General features: G+C 39.0%; 1 protein-coding gene across 2 annotated transcripts in view; it reads right to left on the bottom strand.

Moving 5' to 3' along the window:
• Positions 1-20,457, bottom strand: part of adgrd1 (adhesion G protein-coupled receptor D1) — a 37,957-nt gene extending 17,500 nt beyond the window's left edge. The window contains exons 1-14 of one of the 2 annotated variants that reach the window (XM_086174275.1): positions 20,084-20,457; positions 19,950-19,986; positions 19,596-19,712; positions 18,623-18,721; positions 18,085-18,207; positions 17,795-17,971; positions 14,298-14,555; positions 12,965-13,032; positions 12,252-12,407; positions 12,064-12,114; positions 10,180-10,303; positions 9,715-9,822; positions 8,021-8,096; positions 7,478-7,619 (exon numbers count right to left, since the gene is read on the bottom strand). In XM_086174275.1, coding sequence (XP_086030401.1) covers positions 7,478-7,619; positions 8,021-8,096; positions 9,715-9,822; positions 10,180-10,303; positions 12,064-12,114; positions 12,252-12,407; positions 12,965-13,032; positions 14,298-14,555; positions 17,795-17,971; positions 18,085-18,207; positions 18,623-18,721; positions 19,596-19,712; positions 19,950-19,986; positions 20,084-20,131 — 1,584 coding nt within the window. In that variant the 5' untranslated portion in view covers positions 20,132-20,457. The remainder of the gene's footprint in view (positions 1-7,477; positions 7,620-8,020; positions 8,097-9,714; positions 9,823-10,179; positions 10,304-12,063; positions 12,115-12,251; positions 12,408-12,964; positions 13,033-14,297; positions 14,556-17,794; positions 17,972-18,084; positions 18,208-18,622; positions 18,722-19,595; positions 19,713-19,949; positions 19,987-20,083) is intronic. The other variant, XM_086174276.1, reaches the window with a different exon arrangement.
• Between the last annotated feature and the right edge of the window lie 654 nt (positions 20,458-21,111).

The following is a 21,111-nucleotide window of genomic DNA, read 5'->3' as shown; positions in this document are numbered from 1 at the left end:
AAAGGGCGGTTTCTTTAGTAAAAGAGAAAGCTGTTTTATTATTAGATTAGAAGCAGAGAAAAGAACAAAAGAAAAAAGTATTCGCTTTCTGAGTGAGTCTATATCAATTATTTTTCTTTAACTGAACACTGACAAACTTGTTTTTCTTTCTTTCTTTCTTTCTTTCTTTCTTTCTTTCTTTCTTTCTTTCTTTCTTTCTTTCTTTCTTTCTTTCTTTCTTTATTCATCTATTTTTTTTTGAATATCACCCTACCTATTGAAGACCACTACTTCTCTTTCATATTTGATTATTCATTTAAAATTCAGAATACAATTTTACATCACACACATCATCACTGGTTAAATATCATTACCGGTATATCTTAAAGATTCTTATACCAAACATAATTGTCATAAGGCTTTTTCATATGTTGTAATAAAACTGGAATTAGAACGTACAAGAAAGGGGTGTAGTAGGGTTTTATAGAACAATACCTGTAGTGGCTAAAATAGTTGTTTTCTGAGTACATTCTCATAAATAACAAAGCATCTCTTTCATCTATTAACATCAGTAAATGGTCATGGTGAATAAATGGCACTGTCTGCTGGCTTATGGGAACTGCTCTCTGGTTCAAGCTCAGTCTGGCCCTTTTGCTGTTTGTGACTGTGTTTAGAATGTTGGGTAAAATGAAGAGGGATGAAAATAAACACTTCTCTGCATCATACATCTTAGATGATATACAGAACCCAGCAATTTGTGTAAATCCAAGCTCTTCGGCCTCATTTGTTTCCCTGTCAGACCTCCCATGACTGGCAGAGCCTTCGGCTGACCATGGCTGAGGAAGCTTCACCCAACCCCAAGAGCAAATGCCGCTTTAAATCTGCAACATCTGGCAACTTGAAGCAAATTTAAATCTTTGCTTTTGACAGCGGGCTCTCCAGGAAGACAAAAATAAAAAAAAAAACAGGTGAAAACTACAAATCATCCATTGTCATTGAGACCAAAACAGACAGATGAGAGCTGTCAGACGTGTAACCTCAAAATTTGCACAGCCATAAATACATTCAAACACTCACGCACACACACACACACACGCACAAAGTGTTACATCCAAACAATTTTTTAGGATATCAACAACAATGCACTGTTTTATTATATGATATAAGCACAGTGGTTAGCGCACAAGGGGGACCTTTCTGTGTGGAGTTTGCATCTTCTCCTTCGTGTCTGCTTGGTTTTTCCTTGCAGTAAGTTAATTGGAAAAAAAAATGGGAAAATTGCCCCAAACGAGTGACTGAATGTTGTCTGTTTTTGTATGTGGCCCTGCGATTGACTGGTGACCGGTCCAGGGTGTACCCCGCCTCTCGCTCGATAGGCTCCAGCATCCCCCGTGACCCTAAGTGCAGTAGAAGCGGTAGAAGATTGATGGATGGATATTATATTATATCAAATCAAGCCAACACTGGCCTGGTAACAAGCTCAAATAGACACATGGAAAAAAACAGGAATTTACATGTATAAAAATGATACATATGGTTTCCTTATATAATTACACACACATGAGCGCGCACACACAACACACACACACACACACACACACATGCATAAATTTAGAAATAGACAGAGACCACAAAATATTGAATGTTCTCACTAGAAACAGGCATTTTGTCATTACAAAATGTTTGACATACCACTTGATTCATGTGGAGCTGACACAAAGACCTCTAGCCACAAGTGCAGTGAGGCATATTTCAGAAGCAAAGAAGTTGAAAAAAGTCTTTGGATGAGCTAAATTTAAAAAGCAGCAAACTATTACACAACTGTGCAAGTGAGTAAGTCAGCACTTTCCCTCGAGTCTTCCAAATATTTTAGAGCAAAGAGCCAGGGTGCCATAAGCTGCCAGCACAGCCCACAGCAGCCCTGAAATTCGTAAGTCACACTTATGCTTCTTTATATTATATTGTGGTCTCACAGTTATTTATAGAAACAGAGAGGCTGCTAGATGTGTGAGTAAAGAAAGTGCTGTTCCGTCTCTACAATGGTTTAATTGTTTGACCGAACAATAGTTCATACTCACAGTTCTCAAAGGCTACCATAACTGCAATTAAATATTGCAAGAAAAAGGAAACACTTAATTTAGAAAGTCTGGGAAAGGACCACAGAGGTCCTGCAGCAAAGCTTCACTCAGTCCACAAGGCAAAATTAATTCACTGCTACAAACATGACCTGGGGTTTGTGAATATATGGACTCCCTTACAGGTCAAAGTACAAAAGCATCATCTGAACACAACCTACAACTCTGACGCCATCGAATCTCCCTGCTCTTGGAACAAGACTTTTCGATCATATTTGCGACTCAAGGGGATCCACAGAGCATGTGGAGTAACAATCTGAATCTATGTAGTGAAACACCGCTGACCTTGAGTGAGATCATTCTGTCCCGGGAAATGTAATAAGACGTGCAGCTGTGGTCTCAGCTCAGTGTCTGAGGTACACACTCAAAACAGCGAGACGTGTCAATAGGCTTGTGGGATGTAGGGAAAACTGGAGACAAATTAGGCGCTCCAGAGGTGCTTATTATACAGGTTAACATTTGATAAGGCATGTCGAAATTGGTCAGGAATACAGTGCTGTGGCAATCCAAAACAAGTTAAGTTACATGGGTCTCTTTGTTATAGATTTGAGCTCACATGATAACTCATGTGTTAAATTGTCAGAGGCCTTCATGTGGGTCCTTGTATAATGTCGGTGTTACGTGCTGATTTAGTCTTATATATTGCTGTAAAAATGTGCCAACAAATGCAGAGACAGAGCGACTGCGAGTTATAACAACAGGCTTTGAAATACTTTAAATTGGCATTCATAATAAAATTGGAACACATCAACATGTTGGAACATGACATCTCACTCATATATTTTCCTCAGTAACAATACTTTTATTTCCTACCTATAATTCACAAAGATAAGTTTTATATGAATGATCATGAAACAGCTTAGCTTAACGCCTTATTTATGATTTTCTGTCAATACAAGACATAATCAGGAGAGTCTGGTGGAGATATCACATTTCCAATTGTTGAGTCAGTAAATTGAGCAAATGAAAGCAGGTCAAATGGGCTGAGCATGTTTATTTCCTATGAATTTTGTTAACACTGAAATATATTAACATCTGATTAATTTGTCGAATTCTTTACATGCATGTATAGCTGTCTTTAATTCAAATTTTGGGTGAGATCTATCCCTTAGTTTTTTTTCATCCTTTCTGTGAATATTGTTTCTTGGTTACTCTGGTCTTTAAATTTCCCTCTTTACATTATTTTTGCACAAATCAAGGGCAAAAGCAACACAAAACTTGAACAAAAATTCAAATATTACCTGCGCCATATTGACCACTTCAAGCATATTCTGGGAAAACCCTTATTCACATTTTTGTGCTCTCACAAAGTCCTCAGATACTCATAAGACAAGTATTTATTCAAACAAAGAAATATTCTGGAATCTGCTCTGGGAATTTTAACTGTGTTCTGGGATCAAACTGAAACTGCATAGCATGTGAAAGGTGGTGCTGATAGAACTGGGAAGCTAACATGGGACGCGTAGTAAAAGGAAACTCTAAAATTTGACTCTTTGGCCAGAGAAAAAAAGCAACAGCCAGGCCTCCATCTGTAATTGATCAGTGTTGGCTGATGCAGCTGGTGTTTGTATGTGTGTTGGCATATGGATGGGTGTGGTTGGTGGGGAGAATGAGAGCGAGAGAAGAAGCTTTGCCCACAAGATTTTAGTTGGGCGTGTGTTATGAGTTATAAAAAGACTGGCACTTAGGATCAGTTATTTTTGTGCAAGAAAAGACAGATAGCAGCACTGATTTACATTATAAAGGTGGGGATATCCTAATCAAAATAATCTTTTGCTATTTATATTCAAAGTTGTTTAACAAATAATAGTTGTTTTTTTTAGATAAAAGGGTAGCTCTGAGCAGTCTAGACGTCACTGTAAATGGGACACACCCAGTTTCCCTTTCTGTCCCTGACCTCTTTCCTTTGTTCCAATCAAATACTCTTATGCACATTAGGATATACATCAGGAAATTGTTTGTAAAATAGAAAATAAAAAAAACATACACAAACACTAAGTATATGTATAAACAGATAAAGTGAAGTGTGTCATTTTGACACATCAGATCTTTCTTCTTTTCAGACTAAATCTATTTTTTCTTGACCCGGTTAGAACGTTGTGTCAATATGAGTTATTTGTAGCTCTACTCCCTAAAATCATTGAAAATATAATTGCAGGATATAAAGCGGCTTCTGTGCTATTCCTCTGCCACAAACCTGTGTCACTCTTTGCCTCGGCCATTTTTTTGCCCAAACCAAAATAACCTGTTGCTTTATAAGCCTTTAAAGTCAGCACTCCTTGTCATAATCTTTACTTTAAATCCCCTCTCTTGTGAACCTTTAAATTTGCTCATGAAATAAATCTTTCCGTTCATTCACTTCATTCCACTGTTGTGATGCTTTGAGGGGAGATGAGGTCCAGGAGGAGGTGTCGCATATTAATGTTTAACTACAGACCTCTGTTCCACCCTCCTTTTTCTTCTCCATTCTTCTTATGCTCTCTCTGGCTCAAACAGTCAGACAGCCATGATAAATCACTGTTGGAGCCAGGGTCCAATCCGTGCTCAAGCTGAATGGCGTGAGAAAGCATGTAGGCCTGTAGAGGCCTGGATAACAGCTTCTGTTGGTATCAAACACGGCTTGTGTTGTAGCAATACAGTGTCTCGGACTGATTCAAGCAGCAATGGGATGAGCTCACTATTACGACGAGGTCATCAATCAACTAGTAAAATTTAGCCAGATACCCCCACATGGCACTGAAGGTACCCGGCATGAAACAAGGCTGGTCTCATCATCAGTCAATTGCGCTGCATGTTTTTATCATGACAGGTGCCAGATAAAGAAAATAAATGGGATTGGGGTCTAAAAGCCATGACTGTGTGTGTGCTTGTTTGGACAGTAGGGGCCAGGGAAGATGGTTGTCTCATGGAGTTGGTTATATTTTTTGTTATTTTTTTGAGTTTTTTTTAATCAAATTTGATGTTATCAACATTATCATTAACATTTAACCTCCAGGGTCAAAATCTAATGCAGGGTTATTACTGCCAAACTAGAGGGCGCTGTTTGATCATATTGTTATCAAACATGTGGCATGAGGTCATTGTGGAGGACTTAAATTATTGTTACGTAGAGAAGTTTTAATATTTGTGACAGACAGACAGATACACGCACAAAGTGGTGCCAAAAGTCCCTCATCAGAGGGTGCCGTAATTAGATTAGAATATTATGTTCTGCATTTCGTTGCCATATAGTGCATTTTGTTGGTTGCCATGTACTTGTATACGTGCAACGACGATAAATTTGAATCTAATCCAATTCACAATGAACTACTATGAAATGACAACTAACAGATGGCCATAAAACATTTTGGATTCCATAATTTAAACTTATCCACATTTATTGTTTAAACACATAAAATATACAACAATAGCTTAAGGGACCCCAACCAAACACAGATGAAGCACTACAGTAGGTGTAACCATGGCAGCTTGAATAGACATATGAGAAAGCTGACACATTTCTGTGTCGGATACCTTCAGTCTCCCTGCTACGTTTTAATGAAGTTACTGAGTGCTTCTCTTTGCAGAGAGGTCAGTCGCAAATCACTCACTCCAGGCCTCTGAATTGGTGCCATGAGAGGACATCTTTGAGGCTTAACTTGTACAGCGAATAAAGAGCAACATAAACAATGACGTGACAGGTTGACCACATACTGTTTTAGCGACCCTCAAGCTAGGGAGGTGATGTGTATTCATTGGCTGCCAAAGACATTAAAATTCCAAAAATAGTCACTTTTTGACAATCCAACAATAAGTCTGTGCGGCAAAGCGGTCTTTTTTTTACAGACACAGTCACAGCTCTGTGTGCCAAATTATGGTGCAGCTCCTAAATATAGCTATGTAGCGAAGTTCAGTGTAAAAGTCCTGGCAAACCTTGTTCCAGTCAGAATGTGTTAATAATAACAGCAGGTTTGTAATGGGGTAGAGAGGAAAGAATGTTAGAAACTTGATTTACCCTTACATCACAAGCAAATGCAATCCAGCTTAAATAGAAACACCTTGAGTCAAAAGACAACAGAGCTGTTGAGCATCTCCAGCAATTCCATAACAAAGGAGATTATGAGTCCTCTCCTGTGGTGTCCACTAAAACAAACACACTAATCATCTCTGCAGGATCCAAGCCAGATAATTGCAGCATAAACATTTATTTCACAAAGGAGTGTAAAGGCAAACAAACCAGTATTGCCATGGTTTCATGAAGCTGCATAGTTTTTATTTGTGCTCTTACAGAAGAGTGGGGAATACTCCTTGTTTTCTAAACCACACCAATACAAAATTAGCCTTTTTTGCAGGACCTGAGGGATCTATCAATTGCTAAAACCACGACATACTTGGAGGTTCTTTTGAAATGGTGGTGTAACCTGTCGAGGTGCTTTGAGGGATCTTTAAGGAGCTCTCTCTGGAGTGCTCACATCTTAGCTTAGCAATTCAAAACAATTTGTTTTAAGCATTAAGCAGAACCATCATTACAGGGTTGGGAGAGGGGCGATGTTGGTAAAACTGCTTGGTCAAATATTGCAAATGTGTATATTTGCCTCCACTTCTTTAGCTGTTAGCCCGCTGCAAGGCTGAGCTGGATTGAATATGGGTGAATTAAGGGAGACATATATCGGCTGTGACTACAGCCCAAGAAGGCTCTGGTAGAGGGCAGAGCTTGTATGAGCTATAATAAAGGGTGTGATGATATACAGCTTGTCATGTAAGCATATACAGAGCTTTGATAAAATGGAAGTGTATCAGTGCTTAGCACTAGTTTTTTTTCAGGTGGCTTCCAAAAGAGGCCTTTGTGCTTATGTCACTTTATTAAACTTATGTAGCTTTATTAAAAGATTGCTACCGTGAGTTTTCGAGAAACTGTTGAAAATAGTATCTTCCCGAGTATCAGCTAAATCTTCCATGCAAATGTCCCATGCCATTCAAGAAAAAGCCATTAAATATATCCTGTTAAAGGGAAAATGGTCAAAAAACCATTTCCAAAAAAAAAAAAAGACTCTGTGATCACCTTCATGCTGGAAGATACATACTGTGCAAGGAAACCTTTCTGCACAATTATGAAATTGCTGCCTCACAACTCTTCATCAATGGTCAACCCTCATCTTACTTAACTTATATAAGAAATTAAAAAGGAGTAATATAAGGTGATACGGCTTTGCTGCCACAGGCAAACGGGCCCCTGATAAGGTTGCAGTCCAACACCCTGCTAGCAGACTTAAGCAATCTATTTTCTTGGTATGTCTGACTCAGCCAGAAGTCAACGGCACCATGAGATATGAGCCAAATCAAAAGAGAATGGCTGTGTTTATGTTTCGTAAATGGGTACTTACTAGGATGTGGGTGAGGACAATCTTGATGAGTGGTGCTCCAGACAAGTTGACTGACAGGGCTGGTAAAGGTTCAACTTTCAGTGAGATCAAACAGCTTGCTACTTGGATTTTGTAATCCTTGAAATTAGCAGCTTCATTTATTCTAAGAGAACAACAAGGAGAGAAAAACACAATCAAATAAGCTGTATTACTGGAGACAGATATTGAAGTTTTAATAGTATCTATCAGGTTGAGCAAAAATAAACAGCTGCAGAACAAGCTTGCCTCCACGTGAGATGCTCTGTGGGAGCGTGAGGTGGGCAATGGATGTGTAGCAGTAATAGCAGGGTGTATCAGTCAGCAGAGGTTGAGTGGTGAGATGAAAGATAAGCAACGGGGCAGATAAGACTCTGTCTAAGAAATTAGCCACTTAGGAAACAGGGGTACCTAGACCTGAGTCCACACACAGGAAGTGCAAGGGAAAAAGCTTCCCCCCACCCCTTTTTTTTTCAAATGCCTGTAATGGCAGCAGTTAACATATTTGTGGCAAACTGCTGATGTTACCTGGTCTTGACAGGGCTGATGTTTGTGTAGTAGCTGTGCATTTTGTGGTAGAAAAGGCCAACGATGGTGGTTTGAGCTGGGAGAGAGAAAACAGTTAAAATGTAGGAGGCTTGAGCAGAGGACTGGGAATGTAATGTGGGGCCGCTAAAATGCTCACAAAGAAGGGAAGTTAATTAACGTGGCCTCGCTGCTGCACACTGGCACCATAGGCCTAATAGCAAAGATGTACACTCGCACAATGGTGAAAGGGAGAGGGCTGCAAACCATGTGGTTGTTGGGAATCATTATGAAACCTTTTCATGACTTCACCAGCAGACAAGGAGGTCTTTCCCCCTCCCATAATCTGACCTTTCTATCCATCTTGGTCCCACATCAGTATTCCAAGATAAACAATGGACTGGAGGAAATCCTTGATGGTCTTGTTCCTTTTTTTCAAAAGCTTTCTACGCCTATCCTCAAAAGCTTGCTAATGTCCAACAAATGTGAGGACCCTGGGAGTTTCATCACTGGTGATAGTCAAGGTTAACACAGACTCCTCTACGCTACAGGAACGTGATCTGCACAAGTTTGTCTATAGCTATAAAGCTGTTAAACCTTCCATCCTACATCACCTCATTATTGCACTGGGCACCTGGACCCACTAATCTGTGACTAATTTCCGCTCCGCAAAGTTTGTGGGTGGACGTAGCAACATCCTGCTGAAGTTAAAATCAAATATTGGACATATAACCAAAATATTGTCGCAGTGCCAAAGTTCACATTGAGTTCTTAAACCTTTCTGCTTTAAAGTTAGCCACAATTAAAATTTAGATTTGCACATATTTATTAAAAACAGCAGGCTTAAAGAATAGAAAAGATGAAAACCCTGTAAGTAAAATGATCAATCTGAAATTGGAGAGCTATTAAAAATTGAAGCTATAAATTGGATGGTTTTAAGAAAAAAAAGGTATGTCTGACTGATCTGATACATTACATGAAAAATTAATATTTTGTATGGACCAACAAATAGGCCCATACTGATCCATCCGCTAATATAAGTCAATAAAATTGACTCTCAGATATTACATCTTATTTTGCATTTTGGAAATATGTCAGTGTAAAGGAGAAGAGAGGTCCAGAGTTCCTCCTTAAACCCAAAGGGGGGGATCACTTGACAAACACAAATTAGTTATTTTGTGTCAGATTTATCACACATTTAATTTTCTGCTTACAGCACACAAATTACTATCATTTCCACTTCTGTGATGATGATAAAAATATTGACAGAAATACACAATAAGTATTAGATGTGACTACTGTTATTCTCCCTCTATGATGTGGGAACACTCTTTTCATTGACCTGGGAAAGTACATGGTCTCCCTCTTTTTGAAGGACTAAAAGTACAACATTAAGGTCACTGGTGGATTTCTACCAGGCACCATAAACATCCACAAAAGCTGTCATGGCTCTCCTGTCCGGCACTTCACGCTGTGTTAATAGACTTAAAGCTTAGCACAGCAAATCACTGGCTGTTGACAAGAGCCAGGACAGGTTTACAATTTACACCTGGCAAAATCCAGTAAAGGCTAATGTAAAAAAAATTACACTCAACACACAGAGGGTACTACCTTTCTTAAACAGTCCTCAAATGATAAAGGCCAGTTTTGCACATCTTTGAATACTTCACATTCGTATTTCTAATGTCTGCACTCACATTGCATGGTGAAGGCCTCTCCAGGTACAGAAATGTAGTTTTTCCCCTCCGTAGGGAAGCGGTAATGCGGCAGGTTGTAGTTTGCCGGGAATTTCATCATAGAGTAATCTGTGGGGTCAGAGGTTAGAAAAAGACATCACTTTTGAAGGAAAAAAGACTAAAATGCATGAAGCCAGATAACAATGAGCGTCATCAGGGGTGGATCAAACATTTGCAGCAACCCCTGGGACACAGATACAAGCAAATGTTGTGACAAATACAACATTATGTAAAAGGTAAAAAGGACCCACACCCCAGAGGGACGATGGAGGGGGGGGGGCGACCTCTTTTACACTCTTTTTACATTTGTCCTCTAAGAAAGAAAACCAATGATGTCAGCTTGATGCTACACGTCTCCTGTCCTTGCTGTGTCAAAACAAACTACAAATAGCGAGTCACCTTTTTGAGAGTTGACACCAAACTGACCTGCAACAAATGTCGTTCCACCCAAGGAAATGAGGGACTTTGGGCGGGGCTCCAGGTTATTCATCATGTGTTCCATCAGTCTGTCCGTGGTCTCAATCACACCGCTGACCACAAGGCCGGACTGCTGCTCGACAAAGGGCCCAACAGAAAATGATGTGCAAACACTTCAGAAACTGCCACTGTCACTATTTTGCTTTGTTCATACCAATAAAATGATGTGAAATATTGGAAATGTGATACATGTGACATTTGATTAAAATGCCACACTGGTTGCTCTTCAGGCGATTACAACGTGAATCAAATTTCTGATTCCTCTGGTAGATGTTAAAAAATAAACGTTCAAACTTTAAATATATTTGAATTCCTACATCTTCTTCGGAGAAGGCAGACAAGTTAGTACTGATACAGCAACTGAAACTCCCTCTTGCAATATAATAACAAGAACCTGGCACAAAACGTGTGTTCTTTAAAACTATTATCGGATACAACTATTACTCTTTCATCTTTTGAAACAGGCTTTCGGGGCATGTCCGCATGCGTTAATGTTTCAGCCTTCATTGTGCATTGTTATCAATTTTTTAAAACTTACATGACATTGTAAGTTTCCTGTTAGCATTATTTTACCTTTTTTCAACATTATTGTATCATATATCAATTCTCCTTTAAATTATACCTCGGCAGAAAGGCGGTCAAAATAACTAGTGAAGCCAATGTTTCGTAAACCCTTTACTATTGTTGATAAAATTTGTAGCATATAGTTATTGGAGAGCAATGATCATGAAGGCTAAATTCATTATTTTCAAAAGCCAAAAAGCTAATGTCTCATCAAGCAAAGCAGTTGTATCTGAGTCTAACAGTCTTTTCTGCAGGATAAAGAATGAAGGTATTTAATGGACACCATGAATCTGAGTAGATAAGATAATCACCAGGGCATTCAAGAAACACACTCTCTACTATCACGTTTTATAAAGTCCCCATCTGTTTCGGTTTACTCTTGCAAAAACAAACATGCTTGTTCTGCACACATATGTTAAAAAGCATACACTTGATGAGAACCATTTTCTTCTGGAAAAACATGCTTGTATACAAGGGGTTTTTCTTTTTTTCCTGTCAGCTGTTCCATTCAGGGGACACCACAGCAAATCATCTGCCTCCATCTCACCCTGTCCTCTCCAGTCTCTTGTCTCGTACCATCTAACCTCATGTCCCCTTTTAGTCTGTCCGTAGGTTTTCTCTAGGCCTCCGACCTGGCAGTCTCAACAATCTCAGGATCTTCCTACCCATATATTCACCATCTTTCCTCTTTAAATGACCAAACCATCTCAGTCTGGCCTCTCTGACGTTATCTCCAAAACATGTAACATGTGCTGTCCCTCTGACAGACTCGTTCCAGATCATATCTGCCACACATTTATGTTGACTGGTTAATTTGCAGTGATGGAAAGTAACAAAGCTCATGTACTCAAGACTTGTACTAAGAATTACTTCTGTTTTTTCAGGTACTTGTTTGTTTCATTTGGTGAAACGGTAAATCAGGCAATTACTGTAATTCATAGCAACAAACTACAACATTAAGGTTTTCTAAAAGACAGTAATTAAAAAAAATGACAAGCTGTTCTTGTACACAAGAGTCTCTAGTAATTTCTTCTGATAGTATCTCTGTACTTTTCCTTGAGGACCATGATTTGACCATAATTGAGAATTAACTGCAGCGTTTCCCAATATTGTTTAGAAAAGATTTTCCCTACATCAGGTAATACAGATGAGCCCTGGCTTGTGCCAAAGTGATAGTCTTAGAGAAGTAACTGATCTGTGAAAGTGTCTCAGATAAAGATGTTGCATAATGTCATGTTTGCGCTTTGCACAACAAGTATTATTACTTACCTCTGGTAACCCCTGAGAGGAGAGCACTTCTTCCACACTTTTGAGAATCGCCTGGGTTGAAGAAATTGGACATTACAGAACTGTTGTATCATCTCCACATGGATGGGCATTGAGGCTTTTCCATTTGTGTGGGTATGTGTTTGCACGCACGTGTGTGTGTGTGTGTGTGAGTGTGCAAGCTTCAATACCTTCGTGAGGTTGTTGGCTAGCTGGTGAGGAATCGTCCGGTTGGCCAGGGCATTCTCAAGGCCTTTTTCTGGCAAGAGACTTATGTTTAGATCCTGGGAGATTTGGCCCAGGTCACGCTCACTGGTGACCACAGGAGGACTCACTTCATTGGGTCTCTGGGGAGAAAACACAAGAGGCATCAAAGTTTACTATCAGGCGGGCGTTTCCAAAGGGGCACAGAGTTCCAACATACACAGGATGTTTAATGTAACTGTACTGTGTTTGGGGGAATTCTTCGGGACAAGCGATTCACGCTGAGGCCCTCCGAATTAATCTTTTACTGTAGTGTGATGAGCAGCTGCCCCCACTTTTGCATTTCTTTATCTGTTTCTATTTTTTATGCTCAAAGAAGGATTGTGTACTCTCACCCTCCCCGCGGCCATGACCGAGAGGTTAATTTTACATGTATTCCCCAATCAAATTATCTGAAATAACTTAATTCTAACTGTAAACAGATGAGAAACATGGATCACGGAAACATGAAAACAGATTGGAGATAATAGTGGATCCTACAGAAATAGATAGACTTTTGGATGACACACATACACAAGGAAGTGGTTTTTATGTTGTTTTCCTATCATATACATATATTATATACAACTTCTATTATATACAGTATTCCATAGGTATGCTCTCCTTTTAAACCATTAAAAGTCAGACGTCAGAAACTTACAACTGTTGGTGTAGTAACAGTCAGTTTTTGGGGGGCTGTGGGAGTTGTGGCAGATGCCATTGATTGGCCTACAGAAGGTAAAACATGATTAAAATCAGTTAGCATCACATTTGTAGCTCATGCCAATACAGAAGATGTCATTTATACTCTAATACTGTTCAGATTTTCCCTGCCTCGGTGTAAAGGCTACATTCACTCATTTTGAGAGTATTTTGGTTATTTGTTGAACTTGAGCAGGCTATCATCCATGATGTAGCTGGATTTTATCACCATACAGCTTTAACAGTTTATGAGGCTGGCCTGGACTCAGCTCTGAGGGGAGAAAGATTACGGCCTTCTCAAAAGAGGAATAATCAACCACATTATACTCCAACGCCAGCTTCTGTACAAAGCTAAGATACATTTTATGTCTTTGTTGTCATTTAATAAGAACAGCACTAACTAGAAACCAGAGAATGCCTTTATATGGATGCTTATTAGAAGTATCAGTCTGGATCATTCATGCTCTTCTTCGGTTCAATGCAACATTTTATAAGTGTGCTCAGGAGAAGTAAAAATATTTTTCTGTTACCATAACAGTAAGACTCATTGAATCTGCTAATGGTTAGTGGGGTATATTATGCTTTCTGTAAAAGCTTCAGAGACTCAGTCAAGGCAGAGTGCATTTCTGTGTCTCATTGTGAGCAGCAGAGGCTCAGTAACATATAACCACATCGTGCTATTACCTGACACATAATGGAGGAGACAGATTTGAACTCTGTAATCGGTGTTTCACGCACAGCAAGCAAAACAGGTCAATTTCATCAGGCTTAGAACAGTCATGACCCATGTTAATGTGCATGGTTACACTTCAACTATAGAATTGTTTTTCAAGATTAATTCATGCTTGCTGTGGTTTTTCCATTTATGGCACTATTTGTGGTGGAGGGAGGCAAACAGCAGGAGGACAAACACAGACAAACATTTTCTCCTACAGTGTTAAAACCTGTCACATTAAATCAAAATGATCTGCTCCCTGCAACCCAACACGCTGCTGCACACTTATAAATACTTATAAGGCAGAACTATGAGTACCATGGCACTTATATTCTGGAAGGTCAAGAAACTGTGCTGTGCAAGAACCATTTGATGTGGAGGTGGGGCGTGTTTGTTCCCTTTAATATTGCATTGTTATGCATGAATCTAGTGTGTGGAATGCAGTAAGGATGAGGGCGGAAATTGCTTTTTAACCCCTATTTCCTCAGAGAAAAGTCAACTGAGAGGAAGCATTATATCAGATATGCTGCGTCAACGAATAACAGGAAATGCTTTGGAGTAGATAAAGACGTCCTACCTATAGCTGCATTGTAGTAGAGCAAAATGTCACGGGGTGAAAGTGCTCTTTCCCAGATGACAAACTCATCAAAGGCTCCTGTGACATAATGATGATAACCCCCTTTGTTGCGTGTTCCAATGACCAGGTCTGGAGTGGAGTCACCGTAGTTCTCTGAGTAGCTCCCATTGCGATCACTATCTGTGAAGGTCCCATTGATGTAGACTTTTAGACCATCATCTTTTTTCCATGTGACGAGGACATGGGTCCAGGAAGGCACTGCAAAATAAAAAACAGAATATTTATATGCATGTGATTTTGATCTGTGCACTGCTGTTTTCACCTCTGTGGTGTTTATCGCAGCTCCAGTTGAGCCCTTGATTCTAATTTGACAAGACTGCAGTCATTAGCTTGGGTAAAAAAAGGGAATATTCAGAGACAGTGTAACTGTAACAGTGTAAAATACTTTTCTCACAATAATATTCCATCCATTCTTCATACCGCTTATCCTGCACCCAGGGTTGTGGGGGGGGGCTTGAGCCTATCCTGGTTGATGGCAGGACCACGTTTAGAGACAAACATCCATTCACTCACTCATTCATTCACCAATCTCCATCAACCCACTGCATGTTTTTGGACTTTAGGAGGAAACCCAAACAGACATGGGGAGAACAAGCAAACCACACACTGAAAGCCCCCCAGTTGAAATGGAACCAGGAACACGCTTGCTCTGAGGCGGAAGCACTCCACTGACATGCCACCAACAACAATATTGTAATGCATTAAAATTTGTTTTCACTTAAGCGGCTTAAAAATAGATCTCACAGTCCTTACTGTGTGGCAAAACAAAATCATATATTCGTTTCTGTATTGTGATCTTTTAATTGATGACTCATGACTCAACCAGCTACTATGGACTCGATGAGAGATACAAGCTCAGGTCGACTGGTTGCATAAGCCAAATATACTATTTCAGAATGTTCTATGATTATAAAGCAAAACCAAAACCCCAAATCTTTACACTAATAATTTGAAATCAGATAACGTTTTCTTTCATTGCTTTAAATGTCAGTCTCAATGAGGCAGTCCGTCTAATTTCTTACGGTCACATGATAGTATGACTATAAACCAAGGTGTACTTTGGGAAGCTGCCACCTTGCAATTGACAGCAGCATATTTTTTCTTCATCACTGAAAATGTTTTCAGTAAAATGTAAATGCATGTCACAGATTTGTGACTTCCACATTGGAGGATTTCTGGCAATTTCAATCTTTTGAATAGATGAGCTTCTGTACTACAAATATATTTGAATCATCTATTTCCTTCCGGAAATTAGTCCGACTTACTACAGCACCGCTTCAGGCGACACTGACCTCCTAAGGTCCTCTTCTGCAGAATTACGAGATAAAATCCCAAAATAGCATGTAGCCTAGGGGCTCGTATCACAAACATATCCTTACTCAACACATGCTTTCAATGTGCAGAACTTCACATTTTCTGATCAGATACAAAAATGAAAATTTTCGAGTCTTAACGTTCCAACTTTTATGCTGAACATAATGCCTTCTTCTCCTTCAGCTGCTTCCTTCATGGGTCACCACAGAGAATCTTCTGACCCCCGTCTCACCCTATCCTCGGCATCCCACATTACACTGAATGTAATACACACATTAAAACAATCATTTATATCTGAGAGATTGTCAGCAGGAAATTTTGTTTGGTGATCAAATAATAGCCTCAGCAGGCTACAATGTTGTCAGCGCTCACTGATAATTACACAATTCACTGTCTTATCTTAAACTTGTAAATAAGTTTGATCAAATATGAATATGTCTCTAGTGGCTGGGAAACTTACTCATTCTGAACCTCTAGTCTAACTAAAGTATTGGACAAAGAACTTGTACATTAATAACATTTGTAATTATACAATATTACCAGTACTAACATATATATTATATATTGTTAAAATTCTTTATCTGCATTTCTTTTTTCTATGTTACTGTATAATTTTAGATTTCTTCCAATATTTATATATCTTAACTGCTGCATATATTATTAACTACCTCACATTATTATTAACTACTTCTCCTAGTGCACAGGTATGAGATAGACTGATGCGCTTGAATAGATTCAGCTATTCTGCTCCTCACCAGAGGATTGTTTTTTGAACACATGACTTCACACATCATACTCTAGTCTAAACCCAATCCCGCTTCAACTTTTCAAAAACTCCAACTGATCAGTGTAATGGAACAATTGTTACAAAGATAATGAATGGGTTTATGAACTCCCTCACTTTCTGAAACGTTATAAATGCACAGTGACGCAGAACAAATGTTATCATCTTACATTTAATTTAGTGAAAACAAAATGTATTCAACCATATTTTATATCTTACTGCTGCACATTATTATTAACTACCTATCCCGTGTGAAATTGAAATATCCCCACTGTGGGGTGAGTAGAGGAATATTCTATTCTGTTCTAGGAAATGATTTAAGTTCATTTTCTAAACAAAATAATATCTCCCCTCACTTCACGCTATGTTCAAAAATCTAAATACCTAGAGGTATATAATCCATCAAAAGAACTATTGTTGTTAATTCAAATTGAATAGGTCTATAGGCCAATATGGCTGCAGACACACACAAATTTAATGCAAGGTTTAATTGTTTGAAAAAAAAAATCTATGTGACTGACAATATTTGTTGTAGGATCAGCACTCACTCCAGAGGAGCCAAATAACATCTTATTCTTTATGATCAGAATATTAATCATGTGTTCCAATGACAACCCATTACAGTATGCCATTTTAATTGACCTGTTTTAAAACATTTAAAATAATTTGTTATAATGCATCATGTATCACATGTATAGGTTGACACTCCATCTGCACTGACAATAACTCCGGCATCTCTAGTGTTTAAGACCATATGCTGTTCCTCACTAACAGGAAAAGCAAGAAACCCACCCATGGATTTAGAAAGCATGTCATGGAACACTGACATGAGAGTCAGATGATTTCGATGTTTTGAACTTCTGTAAGCCAGCACGCAAGTACAAATTTGGTTATGACGCCCAGTGAAGACAAACTTCAGATATTGCAGCAAAAAACACAAGATGACAGACGCCATTTGATAGCAAATACTCGCCTGTATTTTGCCATTGAATGTCAAAACAGGTTGAAAATGATTTCACATCACCACATTACAAATACTTTGGAAATTTCATGTTTTAAATTTCATTTAACTTGATATTTACGCTTCACTAAGTCCAACAAATATTATCTGATTTGAAAGAGGAAATGACAACATCTTATTACACATCCATAATAATTGGATTTTATGCATTTTGAAATGCATGTCTTACTTCCTTATCAAGTCTTGGTTAGACAGAGTATATACACAAAAACATAATGAGTTATCATTTGTTTGGAATTAAAAAAAAAAGAAATAGAAAAGAATATCAGCAATCAAAAATGAAAAGCACACTTCAGTAGTAAAATCCATTTACATTACCTGGACCTTTGATATTGACCTTCCATCTATGGTTGTTGCCTCGGGTGTAAAACTCCACATATCCTTCATTAGAGGTGGCATAGACGGAAAAACCATTAGAGATAACTTTCCCTCCAGAAGATAAAGCAACATGCGATTCTGCCTCCTGGCTTTTCCAAAAAAATGAGAAGGTGATTCCTGTAGGAGAAATGAACACACAATTCTCATGCCTGGAGGCCCTTCACATAATTTTAACCATTCTTTTCATCTGCGGTACACAAATCAGTTGAGTGTGTTGTGGCGACACTTACCATCAGGACCACACAGAGTAGGGTCACTAATGCAAGAGTTCTGGTAATTTCCAAAGTGAAGAAAGGTACCACCGTTATCTCCACTGAGAAAGATGCCCTTGTTGACCATCCCTTCAACAATATCTATAGTAAAAGTGAAGGTGTAACATTGATTCCAAATCGGGGAGCAGTCAGAAGATACGCATCGATAAACAACATCAGTAACATTTAATTACTTTTGATTACCCAGCAACGATTAACAGTTTTGAATAAACCGCCCGCGTCCCAGGAAATGATGAGACTTAAACAACTTAAAAGTACTAATAATATTCATCGGTGGTTAAACTCATCGAAACAGCAGAACCCAAAATAACAACTTAAACACGCAGCAAAGATAATGAATTTTGAAGATAAGATTTCCTGACTTTGCGCTACGTTGATGCAACAATGAACCAAAAGGAAATGCGTGAAATCAGTGGTTGTGTGTGTGAACAGGACAACAGAGAGCAGTGGGTGATGCGTGACTGAATATCAGTGAGCAGAGATGATTTATCCTCACCTACGGTTGCAGAAATGTTAGTGTAGGCAGAGTCATTGGTATACACATAGGAAGAGTTATGGGAGGAAGGGAGCACAGTATGGTTGTGGATTCTGAGAGCTGGACAAAGACAATGGAGAGAAACAGTGATTCACACCTATAAAGACACACAACAGAAGATACAGCAAAAGACAGACAATGGGAGGGACTCAGTGCACAGGTATGAGACAGAGTGATGCGCTTGAATAGATTCAGCTCTTGCGCTCCTCAGCAGAGGATTTTTGTTTTTTTTTGAACATATGACTTCACACATCATACTCTAGTCTATACCCGATCCCTCTTCAACTTTTCAAAAACTCCATAAAACATGGATTCTCGATCCCCCCAACTTTCCGAAAAGTTACAAATGCACAGCTACGCGTAACATATGCTACCGTGTTCCAGTTGATTTAGTGAGAAAAAATGTATTTGGTCATATTTTCAAAAAAGGACACAGTTAAATAGTTGAAAAATATTGATCAAAATTACAAGTAAAATGAGGACAAAACCATGAAAAGACAAAACAGTTTATTGAGAATTACACAAGGAAATTCCCAAGTAATTAAATGAAAAATTACAAAGCTAATTTTCATTACATTAAATTATTCATAAGTTTGCTGATAAAAAGGATAAAATTGTCAGCATTTCAATGGTTTTTCTCCGGAGGTGTTTACCAAACTACAACCCTATCTTTCCAAACTGCGCCCATGTACTGTTCCGATGGTGAGACGTTTATCTTACTTTCACCACCTGAAAAGATGTAATCGCCTAGACATTTTGTTTTTTTAATTCAACAACAATTTAGACAATCATTTAAAGAGCTTCGATCACATCGGAAAATTTAAAAAGCTCAACTGGTGTGGTGAAAAACAGATGCTCATGCAAAGACCAACAGAAAAGAACACTCTCTGTGCATTCACAGAGGACATACACTCTTCTTTACATGTGCACATACTTATGTTACTTCCGTTAACATAACCTGGTCTGTTTCCAATCTGGTCATACAGTTCATGGATCCCATCCACATCATCGAGAGGCCAGTAATGTGAGGCCGTGGCCAACACCTGCAGGCCTGGAGGGAAAGTTCACGGGTGAACAAGGATTCCAGAAATCCAGCTTTGACCCATTACTGAAACTCGATTTTCCCGGCCATACATTCATAGTAATAATCATGGAGGGTGACCGGGGGGGGGGGGGGAAGTCAGGAGATAGCTCTCTATTTCATTGTTATAATAACATTTTTCTGTTTTTTAACAGTGATGTGAAAAAAATACTATGAATCAAAACATGTGCAAAATTGAGTTTCTACCTGGATGCTTCACAGGTTGTGCCACTTGAGCATAAACCTGCAAAGAAATTAAATTCAAATGCATAGACTGTCCAGTATTTTGTAGTTTAATGTACTTCTGATTGGACATCAGAAGTAGTTTTAAATTGGCTTACCTCGATGCAAGACACAAGAACTACAAAAATGTGCAGGGAAAACTCCATGGTTAAAAGTCTGTTAAACAGTGGTGTTAAATCCCCAAATAAAGCAGAATCCAGAAAACGTCAGTCATTATTCCAAAACACTTTTTCTTTCTTAAAAAGAAAGAAAGAAATACGAAAACAAAAAGAGCAAAAGTCAGATCAGCCCACGTGTCCGAAATGACAAAAAAAAAAAGTTTAAATGAGATCAAAAGCAGAGGAAGAACACAACAGATCGGTGTAGTTCCCAGCGATGATTCAAATTTAGGAATTGGTTGGTTGTATTCTGTCGTCAGAAACCCAACTTCCACGTCGATCACGGTAGTCCGTGTTCTTCCCCGGATGGTGTTTTGTCCTGTACTGGGACCATTGCAAGAAACTCCGTGGAGGCGTGTGCGGGGCAGTTGGACTGATCGTGGGAATTCTAAACGTCATTTTTGGACGGTCTGAGGAGGGGCGACAAAGGTGTGCGTAAAAATCACAATCTGTGTGGAACTCCTGACCGCGCGGGGAATGAATGAGTCCGTGAAAGTGTTCGGATCTGGGGATCGGTGTGTTTAATGAGATCACTTGGAAGCAAACTTGCCAGATTCCCATGAAACCGCGCATCTCTTCAGCTCTTTACAATTGTTCTTCTTCTAGATGTAGACAGGACTTGGATCCGACAGATGTGGAGATAAATTCTGAGTGGGTTTGTCAATTTTTCCCAAACATTAAACACGCGCGAATCTATTCTGGAGATAGAACAAATATATTTTAGATTTATTTTTATTTTTTGAGGATTAACTGAGACACCCACGGGAAGGATCCTCATCCAGGCCGTTAACAGTCACGCTTGAATATTAAGACAAACAGCGCCACCGCGTGGCCATTTTTTATAAACTTGCTCTCACTTTTGAGAGAGGAGTTAATCTATTATTCATTGAAACCTCTCGAATAACTGTTTGGTGTTGTGCTCACTGTCAAAGTAAAAGCTAGTGACAGCATGAGTGTGTGTGTGTGCA

This window comes from Fistularia commersonii, chromosome 26 (genome assembly GCF_037954325.1).
Source record: "Fistularia commersonii isolate RoL2024-O1a breed Wild chromosome 26, RoL_Fcom_v1.0, whole genome shotgun sequence".
NCBI lineage: Eukaryota > Metazoa > Chordata > Actinopteri > Syngnathiformes > Fistulariidae > Fistularia > Fistularia commersonii.
Note: the sequence above shows the minus strand (reverse complement) of the source record. Positions and strands in the feature narration are given on the sequence as shown.